Genomic DNA, 15,999 nt, shown 5'->3' on the forward strand with positions numbered 1-15,999 from the left:
TCATGTCATCATGTGCATTGCATTTGCATACGTGTTCGTCTCGTGCATCCGAGCATTTTCCCCGTTGTCCGTTTTGCAATCCGGCGCTCCTATCTTCCCCGGCGCACCCCTCTTGTTTTCTTTCGTGTGCGGGTGTCAAACTTTCTCGGAATGGACCGAGGCTTGTCAAGTGGCCTTAATATACCACCCGGAGACCACCGGTCAAGTTTCGTTTCATTTGGAGGTCGTTTGGTACTCCAACGGTTATCCGGGCATCCACAAAGTTCATTTGAGTGTCCAGAAAAAACCCCTCTAAAACCAGCCAAAAACCCACCAAACTCTCTTCCATGATCTAGGTCGTTCGATCACGATCGTGTGGGCGAAAACCGCACCTTATTTGGACTCTCCTAGCTCCCTCTAGCTATAAAAGAGCATCCCCTCCCGAAACGAAATCGCAGTCTAAACCCTAGCGTCTTCCACCTCGCGCCGCCGGACAAAGTCCACCCGCGCCGGACACGTCCGCCCGCGCCGACCGACGAATCGCGCGCCGCCACCTGTCGCCGCCGGATCTCCGCCGCGCCGGCCCACCGCGGGCCCGCCGGCCCGAACCGTTGCCGCCCCGCGCCCGCGCTCCTCCGCCTTGCCGCGCCGCCGCCTGCTCGTCGCACCGCCGCCACCTCGCCCGTCGCTGGCGTCGCCGAGCGCCGCCGCCCTCCGGTCACCTCCTCCTCGCCGCGGCTCCCCGCCGGCCGGCGCCGCCCCGCCGCGGTCGGCCCCGCCGCCGGACGTCGCCTCCCGCCGCCGCAACCGTGCCCCGCCGGCGCCCCTCTCCCTCCTACTCCGGTGAGCAACCGCCGGCCTCGCTCGAGCTCGACCTCGGGAGCCCGAGCCCCGATTGGATCTGGTACTGTAGCTCGCGTTGACTTTCTCGCCCCCCTAATTTTTCTCTAAGTCATGATTTTCCTACAGCATATGCCTCTGTTCACAGCTCCATAACTCCTTGCATGTAGCTCCGATTCGCACGTGTAATATGTCAAAATGTTCGTCTCGTGATGCTCTACATTTCGTTCAATTGCACCATGTTCATTAGAGGTCATCTTGATGCCCAAATCTCTGTTGGAAGAGGGCTAGTTGCTGTTATCTGCTGGTTCTTAGCAGAACTTGGAGATTTGTCATTTTTGTATCTTTAAATATGTGCATCTTATGGGCATGAGCTCTACATGTGTTTTGAAGTATGCCATGCCATATTTCCAGTGGTGTATGCCATGTATTTTTGTGATCTCTGTGGTGACAAGTACAAGCATGCAAAGTAGGCTCCGTAATGTTTCTGATTTCAGGGACTTAGTGATTTCTCTAAGTCTTTGTCTGCTGTTATTTTGTTGCCATGTAAACTTGATGCTACAGAGAGATCCATGCATATTTTGGAGATGTTCAGTAAGGATGTTTTGTAGCTATAGTTGTAATTGATCCATTCCGGCCCTTGTTTGCAATTATGGAGTGCCATAGCATGACTCAATCTTGCTCTACTTTTGCTATAAAATATTTCTGGCAGATTCTTAACATGATATTCATTTTTGCCAAGCTAATTGTAGTTGATCTATACATGCTATGCTTTTGTTCTTGCCATGGTTAGCTTCATAAACATGCCATATTGCTGTAGATATGCTTGGTTTTTCATGCATTGCTCTTTAGTGAGTGCATTAAGCTCACAAAGAGGCCTACATATTATTATTTCTGCCATGCTCTGTTTTCTGCTAAGTCTGGAACCTGATAACGAAACTTGCTATGTTTACATGCTTGCCATCATATCTTCTGGTCCTTTTTGGCTTATGGTCAGTAAGGAAATTTTGTTATATGCATTTAGTAGAACACTGCCATGCCTTGTTTTGCTATGTTAAGTTCCTGTAGCATGTTGATTTCGTGCTCTGTACATTGCTACCTGATGCTGTTTTCTGCCATGTCCGGTTTTTCACCAAGTCTGTGATCCTGTTATCTTTTGCACTTTTGCGATGCTTGTTTGAGCTTGATATGTTGTGAACTAGCCGTAGCTCAGTGTTCATCTTTTGTCAAGCATCTCCTGTAGATTACTTTCATATGCTTTGTTGCTATGTTGGAGTGCTGTAGCATTGTTGCTTGTTGCATTTTAAGTGCTATCTTGCTGTTAATCGCAGATTCGTGTCATTCTTGTTTTGCTTGCCATTTGCAAACCGTGCATCCGTTTCCGGTGATCTTTATATCGATTTCGACCGAAATCATCTCATCTTTCCAGTGGCATGCTTGGTTTGCCAAGTTACTGCCATGTTCATCATTTTTCTTCCGGAGCACGCATATGCTTCGCATATCATATCTTGCATATCATACATGTTTTGCATCATGTTGCTTGTGCATTTCTCGTTGTTGATTGTGGTTCCGTTTGTTTGTGTTCTTGTCTTGGGTAGAGCCGGGAGACGAGTTCGTGAACGAGGAACCTGTTGAGTATGCTTACGAGGATCAAGCTTTCGACAACTCTGAGAACCTTGCAGGCAAGATGACCACCCCTCGAAATCACTTCTATCTTTGCTTTGCTAGTTGTTCGCTCTATTGCCATGCTCCGCTACCTATCACTTGCTATATCATGTCTCCTATTTTGCCATGTCAGCCTCTAACCATCCTTTCCTAGCAAACCGTTGATTGGCTAAGTTACCGCTTTTGCTCAGCCCCTCTTATAGCGTTGCTAGTTGCAGGTGAAGTTGAAGTTTGTTCCATGTCGGAACATGGATATGTTGGGATATCACAATATTTCTTATTTAATTAATGCATCTATATATTTTGGTAAAGGATGGAAGGCTCGGCCTTATGCCTGGTGTTTTGTTCCACTCTTGCCGCCCTAGTTACTGATATACCGGGATTATGTTCCTTGAGTTTGCGTTCCTTACACGGTCGGGTGATTTATGGGACCCCCTGACAGTTCGCCTTGAATAAAACTCCTCCAGCAAGGCCCAACCTTGGTTTTACCATTTGCCACCTAAGCCTTTTTCCCCCGGGTTTTCTAGAGCCCGAGGGTCATCTTTATTTTAAACCCCGGGCCAGTGTTCCTCTGAGTGCTGGTCCAAAGTAGAGCCCTTTGCAGCGCCACCTTGGGGAAACTCGAGGATTGGTTTTAGTTGTACGGACTGCTCATCCGGTGTGCCCTGAGAACGAGATATGTGTAGCTCCTATCGGGATTTGTCGGCACATTCGGGCGGCTTTGCTGGTCTTGTTTTACCATTGTCGAAATGTCTTGTAAACCGGGATTCCGAGACTGATCGGGTCTTTCCGGGAGAAGGTTTATCCTTCGTTGACCGTGAGAGCTTATGATGGGCTAAGTTGGGACACCCCTGCAGGGTATTATCTTTCAAAAGCCGTGCCCGCGGTTATGAGGCAGATGGGAATTTGTTAATGTCCGGTTGTAGAAAACTTGTCACTTGACCCAATTAAAATACATCAACTGCGTGTGTTGCCGTGATGGTCTCTTCTCGACGGAGTCCGGGAAGTGAACACGGTCTGAGTTATGTATGACGTAAGTAGGTGTTCAGGATCACTTCTTGGTCATTGCTAGATGACGACCGTTCCGTTGCTTCTCTTCTCGCTCTCTCTTGCATATGTTAGCCACCATATATGCTTATTGCCGCTGCAGCTCCACCTCAGTACACCATCCTTTCCTATAAGCTTAAATAGTCTTGATCTCGCGGGTGTGAGATTGCTGAGTCCCCGTGACTCACAGATTCTACCAAAACAGTTGCAGGTGCCGACGATGCCAGTGCAGTTGATGGGATTGATCTCAAGTGGGAGTTCGACGAGGAACGTGGTCGTTACTATGTGTCTTTTCCTGATGATCAGTAGTGGAGCCCAGTTGGGACGATCGGGGATCTAGCATTTGGGGTTGTCTTATTTTCATCTGGATTTTGACCGTAGTCGGTCTATATGATTGTATTTTGGATGATGTATGAGATATATTTATGTATTGTGTGAAGTGGCGATTGTAAGCCAACTCTTTATCCCATTCTTGTTCATTACATGGGATTGTGTGAAGATGACCCTTCTTGCGACAAAACCACTATGCGGTTATGCCTCTAAGTCGTGCCTCGACACGTGGGAGATATAGCCGCATCGTGGGCGTTACATGCTAGTACTAAACTAGGCAACTGCTACACTGCTATTCTGCTGCTTATCAAAGATAGGAGTGCATATACCAAGAAAATGGCATGCTGATTGAGCATTACATATTTCAAAAAAAAAGATGCCTCCCTTCTTTCAAGTTTTTCATGAAAAAAATACCTCGTCCACGACTTTCTTCGCACGTTTCGGACTTCTCCCTCCTTCATCACGAGGGGCGGAATCGGTGGCCCGTTTCCCCGCCCGACCACCCTGGACAGAATGGTGGCCCGTTTCCCTACCTGACCACCACGTACAGGATCCTGATTCGTCCGCCCGTGCTTGTGTCCAACATTACTCCTTGCTGATTGAGCTACCACTTCTTTTGCCTCATTTTCACCATCAGTTCTTGCCGCAGTCCTCTGCTTTTCGGAGCCATTCTGTAAAAGAAACGCACCAAAAAAATGCCATGTTGATGAAAAAAGATACAAAGCCCTATAACTCAACTGCTCAATGATACTACTTGCATTTGGAGGTAACGTCGTTGTCATTTGGAGATGAACGATCTCCATTTAGTCCAACCCAGAGATAACTCAACTACTGAATGCTAGTGCTTGCAGAAGCAGTTTGGTGTTGAAAACTATGCAACTACTCATTATTTTGTGGCAACTAAAAAAATGACATAAAACAAACACATAAAAAACTCCTCATCACAAAAAAGGTCACATATTCATCTTCATCACATTAGCTAAAACATCAAAAACACTCATAAAAAGTTGCCACTTATTCGTGAGAGATATCTCATCTCCTATTCATAGTTGTGATAAAAACCGCAACTCGATGGTGAATATAGGCAAAGTCATGTTTCATATAGTAATTTTAAAGAACACTAAAAAAATGATAACAACTTGGTGCTGCAAATCTAGGCAATTGGACAATAATGAGATGGCAATAACTAAAAATCAACCAACCAAAAAAACCATCTCCCCCAAAAAAAACAGTGTGCTGCTTTAATGTTGAACACAAGGCGACTACTGCCCCTAATTAGTGCAACTGTGGATACTATGAACTTCGATCGCCCCTCCATCACAAAAAAAATGCGGGGGGAAACTAAGCAACTACAATCAAATCTCTATACAACTCAATCAGGAATTCAAGCAACATCAGAAAAAAAAAACCAATCCTGTGCCCCTGTAAAATGCATCCCCTTACCCTGACCCTCCCCTCACAAAAAAAACTAAGCAACTACCATCAAAATTCTATACAACTGCCCAAGTCAGATGCATCCCCTGACCCTGCCCCCCCCCCCATCTCGCAAATTTGCAGGAAAAATCTAAGCAACTAGCATCAAATTTATGAACAACTGCCCAAGTCAAATGCATCCCCTTACCCTGCCCCTCCATCTCGCAAACTACAGGGAAAATCTAAGCAACCGCCATCAAATTTATGAGCAACTGCGACCTCAGAAGCAAGCAACATAAAAAACGAATCCTATGCCCAAGTCACCAGGATTCGGTCACGTGTATCCCCTTACACCTGCCTTACAGCGACTCAATTCCGCCTCCCCCCAGCACCACCCCACCCCCCTCGCCATAGCAACGCCGCGCCCTTCCCCGGCATTGACGATGCGGAGCCCGAGGACGCCATGGACAACCTCGTGCCCGCCCCGTCACCGAAACCCTAAACGCCATGGACGTCATGGACCGCAACCGGGAAGCAGAGCGAGAATAGGGGGGAATACGTGCCGGGTTTACCTCCACTTGTAGCCGGCGACTCACGGCGCTTGCGGACGGCCTCCCGCACCGGCGACTCCGCGCGGGATCCACCACCGCAGCACCTCGCCTCGTCGCGTCGTTGCTAGAGGAGAGGAAGGGAGACGGGGAGGAATTCGAATGAAATCGCTGTAGGAGTGCGGGCAGACGGTTTCGAACAAGAGGAGCGGGGGTGCCTGCGGTTTCGCCTGGAATAAAGGTGCCGGGCCCATCACGCGCCGCACGCCTCGCGTAATCCCGTAAAGCCACCTGGTCAGAAGCGGATCGCGCGCGTGGGATCGCTCCACCGCATCGAACGGTTGACGTGCCTGCGCTCGACGCGACGAACGAGCGCAGCTGCGCGTTTAAGATTTCAGGCAAAAATATAGCGAGCCCGATCGGTATTGGGCTTTGGCGTGTGGTTGCCATGCTAAAAGACCTTGAGTAGTCATTCCCTTTCTTAGAAAGTATCGGTGTCTTGAGAAAGCAATTGATGAGGTCAATGAGAGGAGCGTTATCTGTACCTAAGAGCTTAGACAAATGTTCAAGTAGTAACCATGGTCTATGCTATCGAAACACTTGACCACGTCCACCTGAACCATATAATCCATAGACGGCCATTGAGTTAATGCACGGAAGAAGGGCTGAGAACCTTGCGGAAGCCATGCGCAGATGGGGAAATTCGTGGATCTAATGAGTCATTGAGTAGCTCTGCCAATGCGGTTAGTATAAGTCGATCTGCTGCCGCCGGTCGAGTGATGGGCCTACCTAAATGCTCCCGGCCTTTTCTTTGGTCTAAAGGACCTAAACTACTCACTTGCCAAACTGCCTATTCATATGCCCTTTCCTAAACCACTTTGCTAGTTCTATACACCTGCCAGGACGCTTCTATTGCTTGTTACGTATTTGATACTGCTCACTATAATGGAATAGCTTTGTACTCAGTACATGATTGGTTTATAGCACTTGTAGCTTATGCAAACAAATTCCCTAAGTGGCAGCTTTTCCATGTCTAGCTAATCCACTGCATCTTATAAATTGTATAGTTATTCAGGACCTCTTTCTTCGAGCTCCTATGGAAGACCTTGGCCGCACTCCCACGTAGAAAACCAAGAGCAGTGAGTTACAAAACCAAGAACAGTTAGAATCGCGTAGCTGCGTGCCTCTTTTTTTGACTAGCTTTTTGTGAAAAAACCCAGAGAAGACCGGTTTTGGTTCCCGGACGGTCCGGTATACTCCGGCTCAGACATGAAGAGTGAAACCGACTCTCGCCGTTGTCGGAAAAGTTGGGGCGGCATAAATTTGCCAGCGCCGAGACAGCCGGTGTCCAGAACAACAACCAGACGACACAGGACAGGCCACGCAGGCAGGCCTCGTACGAGCCGTCCGATCCGGCCTCGCCTCCGACGCGCCCATCCGAGCCCTTCGTCCCCGAACATCGGCCCCACAAGACCTCAGTCCGGCGCCACCTCACCCCTCTCCTCCTGTCGCCTGAGTGCAGAGTCCCCTCCTGAATCCGGATCGCATCGCGCGCTCCACCGTGCCGCCTCGATCGCCTCCTCCTCCGACGCGGGCGCGGCTGGCCGGCACCAGGAGGCGACCTGCCCTCCAGTTTCTCGCTGCGCGGCAGTGTTCGCGAGTGATCCGCCGGTAAGCGCCGCCTCTGCTTGCAGCTCCTGCCTTTCCTTTTCCTGAAGGCGAGGCCGTTCTTGGAGATCTAGGGACTAGCGTTCTCCGTGTTCAGCTGCGAGAATTTTAGGTTGTGTCTGGTGGGCGGGGGCGGGAAGCAATTGCGATCTCGAATATTTTGTGGTGGTTTTGTCACACTAGAAGAACAAATCGAAATCAACCCTGGCCACTAAGATAGTTTGTGAGAATTCTGGGCTACCTGGGTGCAATTTCGTACTGCGTGTCACCACACTCGGTTATTTGTTTGACACGAATGCAAAAAGGTTCATGTGATCGTTTCGTGCGGCTATCTGGAGTTGAGTTTTTTAAGTTATGTATGTATGTAAGCTGGAGAGTTATCAGGAGTGATCGATGCTGCGATCTGCTCGAAGGGTTGGGGTATTCATGTTCGAAGTTGTATGATCAGGCTGAATCATTGGTTAAACGAGCTCACTGTCTACTGCCGGCAACTTGGTTTCGGTGAAATAGGATTGCTAGGAATGTACAACATTATAATTTTGATGTACAAGAACTATTGTAGTATCAGATATAGTATTTGAGCAGATTGGATTGACCTGTCTTTCTGTGGTAGTCTTCATTCTATTTTCGCTTGCTTATGCTCACCGACTTCTCACTTGCTATTGATCTGAAATTTGCAGGTTGGGTACCATTTCACTTGCGGAGGCCGCCTGACACTGTTAGCACATAAGACTGCTGTATACAAAATGTCTGAATTCCTTGAGCTTGAGGCTCTGGATGGGATAAGGATGCCATGGAATGTTATTCCAGGCACAAGGGAGGATGCTGTGAGCTGTGTCGTCCCTGTTTCTGCCATCTATACTCCTCTCAAGTCAATTCCTGATATGCCAGTAGTGCCATATGCTCCCCTTCGCTGCCGCATGTGTCGTTCCATCCTCAATCCCTTCTCCAGAGTCGACTATAATGCTAAGATCTGGCTCTGTACATTCTGCTTTCAGCGCAATCAGTTCCCTCAACACTATTCCTCGATCTCAGAAAACAATCTCCCTCCAGAACTCTTTCCTCAGTATACCACAATTGAGTACATATCCACTGCAGAAACAGGTCCTGTAATGCCTCCTGTTTTCATCTTTGTTGTGGATACTTGCATTATCGAGGAAGAAATTGGTTATTTGAAGTCTGCTCTGGCACAGGCTACTGAGCTATTGCCAGATAATTCCCTTATTGGATTCATTACTTTTGGGACATATGTACAGGTATAGTTCTGTGTTTACTCATAATGCTCTGTCCTTAAATGTTTTGTTCTGTATCCAATGCTTTATTTAGCAATATATTTTCAATATTGGTGCATGTAGGTGCATGAATTGGGTTTTGGTTTGTTGCCGAAGTCATATGTGTTCAAGGGAACAAAGGAGGTCAGCAAGGAACAAATATTGGAGCAAATGTGCTTCTTTGCAGGCAAACAAAAGCCCACCACAGGGGTTATAGCTGGAACTAGGGATGGTCTTTCATCAGAGAGCATCTCTAGGTTCCTTGTGCCTGCTTCAGAGTGCGAGTTTGTACTGAACTCAGTTAAGAATCGATATCATTCAGTAGAAAATCATATTGTCTATATAACAGTTCTTATCCCAAATTTTTAATGTGGCAAGTCCGTGATACGATGATTTCACTGTATGTATAGGTTATTGAAGAGCTGCAAAAGGACCCTTGGCATATTCCAGCTGATCAACGTGCATCAAGATGCACTGGAGCTGCATTAAGTGTGGCGGCCAGTCTCTTGGGGGTTTGTGTCCCTGGATCAGGTGCTAGGATCATGGCATTTGTTGGGGGTCCATCTACAGAGGGACCTGGTTCTGTAAGTCCAATTAATATTGAATGATTGCCATCTTTTGAGCTATTTGGTTGTCTATCATACTATCACAATTTTGGGTTCACGTGTTTAGATGTGAAACTGGAAAGGTTCTTACTCTTGGAGCACCATCCTTTCCTCATGTTCTAAGAAACAGTACTATTTTATATTTGAACATTAAGTCATTTTTGCATGTTCTAGCATGCACCTTTGCTTTGTGACAAAATACTATTGTTTCTTTTCTTGAAAAGGTAAACTCATGTTTATCTCACTGTTTTCATTGGTTTTAGAGCAAATCTCTGCACCAAAAGCTCCCCTATTGAAGGACAGCAATATGCACTGTTTTCTGCCAAATTGCTCTGAGTACATATATTGATTATGCTTGGAACTTATGTTATCTATGATTTTCGTATATCACAATAATTGTATAATGCATACGTATTCTTTTATATGATTCTTGTGTAGTGTGATGACCGTTGTGCAAAATTTCCAGATTGTATCCAAATCCTTAACAGAGCCAATTCGCTCACACAAAGACCTCGATAAAGACTCGGCTCCACTTTTTGATAAAGCTGTTAAGTTCTATGATCAGATTGCCAAGCAGCTTGTGCACCAAGGACATGTGCTGGATTTGTTTGCTTGTGCTGTCGATCAGGTCTGTTGCTTATTTTATTTATACTCCTTACTTCTTGTATAGATGTCGTCTTAGTGCAGTTAAACCTGTAAACTGTTTCCTAGCATATACAGCTATTTAGATTTGTCAAAATTATATTGAGTAGAATTGGCATCATAAGTACTTCTGTATCATTGCATTTATAGTTAGAAAAGGTATGATCAAAGTTGTGTACTGGAGACAACATCTATATTATTAAGTTTCATGCACCAACCAGTAGAACCAAAAGTCTGAACTAATGGAGAAAGTTTGCACAATCCACATATACTTCAACAGATGTCTATAATGACAAGCAAAAGAGAATGGAGAGGGTACTACTAAGTATGAGGCACACATACCCTTGTATGGATAGAAATCAGCTTGTCGAATGCATTCTCTAACGCTTTCACCCTTTTCTCCTTGATTTTGCAGCTATTACTATTAGAGGTGTGTAGCTAGAACCGTTGATTATTGCTTACGTGTCTAGAATTTGTAGTTATTTAGCTGTTGCTTGTGCTGAAAGTCCATATCAATATCACATATCCATGTTAGTACGTCAGATATCAGCCATATGCACAATTCTAAGACATGAACTAGATTCCTGACCAACGGCAGTATCACCATAATGCAAATTAGCAACCTTTTTTTTAGCCAAATGGGTCCATTTTATGTAAAGCAATAGCTCAGCTATTACTGTGTATTTGTGTGAGTTGTATGCTAGTGAGGGACCTCAACACAGGTACTATATCCAATGTTTGCAAGTAATAAAATGTAAGAAACACTTAGTTGCTTCCAGTGGCTGTGTAATAGGACCACAGAGTTGATAGACAGTCAGTTATGAAGGGTATGTCCACGGTCATTGTGTGGTACTGCACGTGGCATTTAGTTATTTATATCAGTAGTTGCTTATTCTAGTAAGATGTTGCTGTTGTGGATAAAAAATGCTCTCAACTAACTGCTATATCCAAAACTGATTGAAAACACGTGCTTTTGAAAAGCTACTACACTGCCTAATGAAGCCATGGAAACTCACCTTTGTGTCCACTATTTGATGCGTGACTTAGATGCATGGTTATTTTGTCTGAAGTAATATTTTCTTTATGCTTGAGTTTTCAGGTTGGTGTTGCTGAAATGAAGGTTGCAATTGAGAAGACTGGGGGAATTGTTGTGCTTGCTGAAAGTTTTGGTCACTCTGTTTTCAAAGACTCACTTCTTCGCATCTTTCAGTCAGCAGACAACGGCCTTGGATTATCATTCAAGTAAACAATTATTTTCTCTTGCTCTTATTTTTATTTTGTTGGCAAACTGCTGCCTACCTCTTTTTCACCATAGTGTGAGGGTTCCTCATTTAAAATTTCCATACTATCCTATAAAGTCGTACATGTGCCAGTGAAGCTTTCAAGGTAGCTCAACTGCTCTGCTGCATATCAAGGCCACCTGGATCGACCCTTGTTCCGAAGATACCATAAATGAATCTAAAATTTATCAATCAATCAATATAATACACCCAATGTTTGTGTGAAGGTGACATCTTTATTTGAATTTTACATTAATATTTTTGAATTGCCTCAACAGTGGTATTCTCGAGATTAACTGCTCAAAAGATGTAAAGATTCAAGGCATTATTGGGCCTTGTTCTTCCCTGGAGAAGGTACAACCATGTTGTTAACTTTTTAGCTGTAAAGCGTATACAATGACAAGACTGCAATTGTGTGCTGTTCTAATGTTGCAGTTATCGTATGCAGAAAAGTCCTCTGTCTGCAGACACTGTTATTGGTCAGGGAAACACCAGCGCCTGGAAGATGTGTGGTCTTGACAAGAAAACATCGCTTTGCTTTGTATATGACATCTCAAGAAAAGTTGGCCCAGATACAGTCGCTCAGCAGACAGGCGAACAGCTCTACCTTCAATTTGTAACCTAGTAAGGAACATTTTTTTTTCCTTTTCAATTTTCCAAACAATCTGATTCTGCTTTAGATGTACTTACCTGGCTGACTTGAGGGTGTCACATTCAGTTATCAGCATCATGAGGGCCAGATGAGATTGCGAACTACTACGATCTCCAGACAATGGGCTTCTGGTGCTGCTACTGTGCAGGCTAGTTTCTCTTATCTTTGATCACTTTGCTAATCATGAATTATTGATGACACTTCTTCTAGTGAGCATAATTCTTTTTTCGCATTGAAATATTTGGTGTTCCTTATTAGAAGGACTCTGTACAAGGCGCAAAAGTACAATCCACAAACGGTGGCCAACGACTAAACCGAATAAAACCATAAAAAGTACAAAAACACAACAACAAAACTGAATGGAAAGCTTAACTTAGCTACCTACAATAAAATTGCAAAGGCTAAAAGAAAGAAAGAAGAGGAGGCAAGAGACATGTGCGAAGAGGTGTGTCGTTCCATCTAGTGAGCATATTAGTTGATTTTGCTGATATGAACAAGCAATCTATGTTCAGAAAACAGCCATATTGTTGCTCATGCCAGTTCCTTTCGAATCCGACGGGTTTTCTGGTGTTTGCTTGTTATTCTTTTGAACAAAATACTTATTTGTTTATTAATAAACTTTTTCCGTGTTTCAGGAGCTGATAGATGGCTTTGATCAAGAAGCCGCAGCCGCAGTTGTGGCACGCTTGGTCTCATTTAAGATGGAAACTGAGGTACATCCATGTGTTTCATAATTAAATTAAATAGTTCACAATATTACTCCATTTTTAGAATTTACAAATTGAATGCATTTCTTACTTCTGCTGATATGGATAATTTTTTTAGCAGTATTGTTCAGCACTTGAGCCTTAGGCAGTGACTTGGCTGTTGATGTCACATAGATTATCTGAAATAATTCAGGCCTTAAACGATTATAAATTCAAGTTATAGTTCCATATTTATGTAACACCACCTTATCTGGATGTTTTCAGGCTGATTTTGATCCAATAAGATGGCTTGACCGTGCTTTGATACGTTTATGTACCAAATTTGGAGATTATCAGAAGGAAACACCCTCATCTTTCAGTTTGTCTCCACGTCTATCAATATTCCCCCAGTTTATGTTTAACTTGAGGCGTTCTCAGTTTGTCCAGGTTGAGGGTTCTGGCCTTTCTTCGTTAAACAATGCTACAAAGATGGAAATTTCCATGTTTATACATACTGAATTGCTTACCTTAATGCAGGTTTTCAATAATAGCCCCGATGAAACCGCATATTTTAGGATGATGTTGGAGAGGGAAAATGTGGGCAATGCAGTTGCAATGATTCAACCTTCACTTATATCCTACTCCTTTCAATCAGGGCCAATGCCTGTTCTCTTGGATGCAACTGCAATTGCTCCTGACAAGATCCTTTTGTTGGATTCTTATTTTTCTGTCGTCATCTTCCATGGGATAACCATTGCACAATGGCGAAAGGCTGGTTACCAAGATCAAGAAGGCCACGAGGTAATTGTTTGTCAGCTATACTGCAGAATAATGTTGGTTTACTGAGATGCACACGAGTCTAGTTCATCGATCATGAAGGACTTCATCCAGTGTGCCTTCCAGTGCTTAATCTTGCGTCTTGCATGATTTTCAGGCGTTTGCCCAGTTGTTAAAAGCTCCACATGACGAATCTGATGCCATAATCAAAGAGCGGTTTCCTGTGCCCCGTTTGGTTGTTTGTGATCAATATGGATCTCAGGTAATTCTTCTGCACTTGTGATTTTATTAGAGTATTGAAGAAATAGATAATATCATTTTCGTCTGAACCTGCAGGCTCGGTTTTTACTGGCAAAGCTAAATCCATCCGTGACATATAACTCTGATAACCCTGCTCCCGGAGGAGACGTGATATTCACAGATGACGTGAGCTTCGAGGTGTTCATGGACCATCTCCAGCGGTTAGCGGTCCAATAGGGGATATATGACTGTGCAGAGAGCAATTTTGTGTAGCACCAACGCAATCATCTCCTGTGGTGTACAGTAAAGAGGCATTGTTCGGTCGTGTTTGTCATGTCTTGTTACTTTGTATTGTGTTAGATGGGTTTATGCGCTTCGGTTATCAAAAAGTGTAAAAAGGCGCCAAGTAAACTGTCATTTCTGTTGACCAAGTAAACTGGTCTGTTTCATGCTACCTTGTCAACCATGATGTGCCATGTCAGTTTGGTATGTGTCGTAAACTTGTCCGTTTCACACACGCGCCGGCATTTTCGTTTCCTTGTGTCATGATTAACTGAAAATAGATTTTAAAACATGGCCGGCGTATCTGAACCCACGCCGAGCAAAACGTGGCATCGCTGGTGGTTGCGCGCGGCCAGCGGGCTGTTCAACCGGGGACCAGGGAAAATCGCGCGGACAGCACAGTTGCGCGGTACGGACAGACGGAGATCTTCACGTACATATGTCTCCCTCGGCGTACGCGATCTTTTGACGTAACGTTCCCGACGTGTCCTTTTTAGAACGTGACCATTAGGTTATGTTTTTTTTTTGCGGGACTACACCGTTAGGTTATGTTTGTCCTGAGCACATGCGGTCGGTCAGGTCCATGCACGTACTTTTCCTGGCATGCTGCATGATGATGATCCTGGGCGGCCGGACCTTTGCCACCACACAAAATCTTATCTGTTAGCACTGTTACTGCATCCAAGCCGGCCTAAGCATTAAGCAACACCTGGCTCTTATCTGTTAGCCTGTTACTACACCAAGGCCGTCTGAGCAAACACTCGGACAAAAAAGAACACTCGGCCTCCATGGCCACCACCATCAGGAGCGGAGTCACCATCACCATCTGCACTGCTTGGGCTGCCATCCGACCTTGCCGGCGGCTACCACTTGATCGGACAAGAAGGTTACTCCAACTCCAACCACCATACTTGTCCACCGCATTCTCGCCTCAAGTAAGATGTCAAGGCGTGTGGCGATCGAGAGTCCGTTGCACCTCAGACACGAGTGGGGCTCCTCCGGTGACTGCCCCGGGGACATCTGATGCCGCCGCCGCCGACGAGGTGCTGCTGGAGGCCCCGGGGAGCTTCCGCATCTACAGGAGCGGGAAGATAGACCGCCTCAACGACCCCACCATCCTGCCCGCCGGCGTCGACGAGGCCACCGGCGTCGCCTCCAAGGACGTCGTCCTCGACGCGGGCACGGGCCTCTCCGTGCGCCTCTACCTTCCCAACAAGCTCCAGGACGCCTCCGCGAAGCTCCCGGTCGTCGTCTACTTCCACGGCGGCGCCTTCCTCATCGGGTCGGCCCGCGACCCCACGTACCACAAGTACCTCAACGCCCTCGCCTCCGCGGCGGGCGTCCTCGCGGTGTCCGTCGACTACCGCCTCGCCCCGGAGCACCCGCTCCCCGCCGCGTACGACGACTCCTGGGCCGCGCTACGGTGGGTGGCGTCGGCGCAGGACGAATGGATCGCCGACCACGGCAACGCCTCCCGGCTGTTCGTCGCGGGCGACAGCGCCGGCGCCAACATCGCACACGAGATGCTCGTGAGGGACGGCGGGCCGAGGATCGAGGGCGCGGTACTGCTGCACCCGTGGTTCAGCGGGAACGCGGCGATCGAGGGGGAGCCCCCGGCCGCGGCCAGGGTCACCGGGCTCCTCTGGTCCTACGCGTGCCGGGGGTCGGCGGCAGGCGGCGCGGACGACCCGAGGATGAACCCGCTGGCGTCGCCGGCGCTGGAGAGGCTCGCGTGCGCGAGGATGCTGGTGACCACGGGGCTCGAGGACGGGCTGGCCGCGCGCAACCGCGCGTACTACGACGCCGTGGCCGCGAGCGGGTGGCGCGGGAGGGCGGCGTGGCTGGAGCTGGAGGGGGAGGGCCACGTGTTCTTCCTTGGGAAGCTCGAGTGCGACAACGCCAAGCGGCTCATGGACCGCGTCGCCGCGTTCATAGCCGACGCATGAGCTGCTTGTTGTATTGCCCGCCAAATGTGGTTCTGAGGCCCATGTCTCCAGCAGAAAAAAGCATGGATCCCACCTATCACGCCTATAAAAAACACGCTGACCATTCCCAACTGTGATCTTTCTTAACC

At 46.8% G+C, this 15,999-nt stretch overlaps 2 protein-coding genes across 3 annotated transcripts; both read left to right on the forward strand.

Annotated features, from left to right (window-relative positions):
* The first annotated feature begins 7,193 nt into the window (after nucleotides 1-7,193).
* LOC109779538 (protein transport protein SEC23 C) lies at nucleotides 7,194-14,143 on the forward strand. Of its 2 annotated transcripts, XM_020338157.3 has the most exons (14): nucleotides 7,194-7,493; nucleotides 8,171-8,746; nucleotides 8,846-9,061; nucleotides 9,172-9,345; nucleotides 9,833-9,994; nucleotides 11,108-11,250; nucleotides 11,567-11,642; nucleotides 11,737-11,912; nucleotides 12,007-12,088; nucleotides 12,576-12,653; nucleotides 12,912-13,073; nucleotides 13,164-13,427; nucleotides 13,561-13,665; nucleotides 13,740-14,143. In XM_020338157.3, exons 2-14 carry the CDS (start codon nucleotides 8,237-8,239, stop codon nucleotides 13,878-13,880), a joined length of 2,289 nt encoding a protein of 762 aa, XP_020193746.1. In that variant the 5' UTR covers nucleotides 7,194-7,493; nucleotides 8,171-8,236; the 3' UTR covers nucleotides 13,881-14,143. The 2 variants fall into 2 exon arrangements, with proteins under 2 accessions (XP_020193746.1, XP_073356502.1); XM_073500401.1 differs by having other exon boundaries at nucleotides 12,912-13,427.
* Nucleotides 14,144-14,713: 570 nt separating this feature from the next.
* LOC109779537 (probable carboxylesterase 2) lies at nucleotides 14,714-15,981 on the forward strand. Its single transcript, XM_020338156.4, has one exon. It carries the CDS (start codon nucleotides 14,714-14,716, stop codon nucleotides 15,869-15,871), a length of 1,158 nt encoding a protein of 385 aa, XP_020193745.1. The 3' UTR covers nucleotides 15,872-15,981.
* The last annotated feature ends 18 nt before the right edge of the window (nucleotides 15,982-15,999 follow it).

The sequence above is a fragment of the Aegilops tauschii genome, chromosome 5, assembly GCF_002575655.3.
Source record: "Aegilops tauschii subsp. strangulata cultivar AL8/78 chromosome 5, Aet v6.0, whole genome shotgun sequence".
In the NCBI taxonomy this organism is placed as follows: Eukaryota; Viridiplantae; Streptophyta; class Magnoliopsida; order Poales; family Poaceae; genus Aegilops; species Aegilops tauschii.

Bases quoted from the DNA above. Each gene is read 5' to 3' on its own strand.
- LOC109779538 (XM_073500401.1), top strand. From the start codon at position 8,237: ATGTCTGAATTCCTTGAGCTTGAGGCTCTGGATGGGATAAGGATGCCA. The intron at 9,346-9,832 runs GTAAGTCCAATT...CAAAATTTCCAG, and splicing joins CTACAGAGGGACCTGGTTCT to ATTGTATCCAAATCCTTAAC. The intron at 11,251-11,566 runs GTAAACAATTAT...TTGCCTCAACAG, and splicing joins GGCCTTGGATTATCATTCAA to TGGTATTCTCGAGATTAACT.
- LOC109779537 (XM_020338156.4), top strand. From the start codon at position 14,714: ATGGCCACCACCATCAGGAGCGGAGTCACCATCACCATCTGCACTGCT.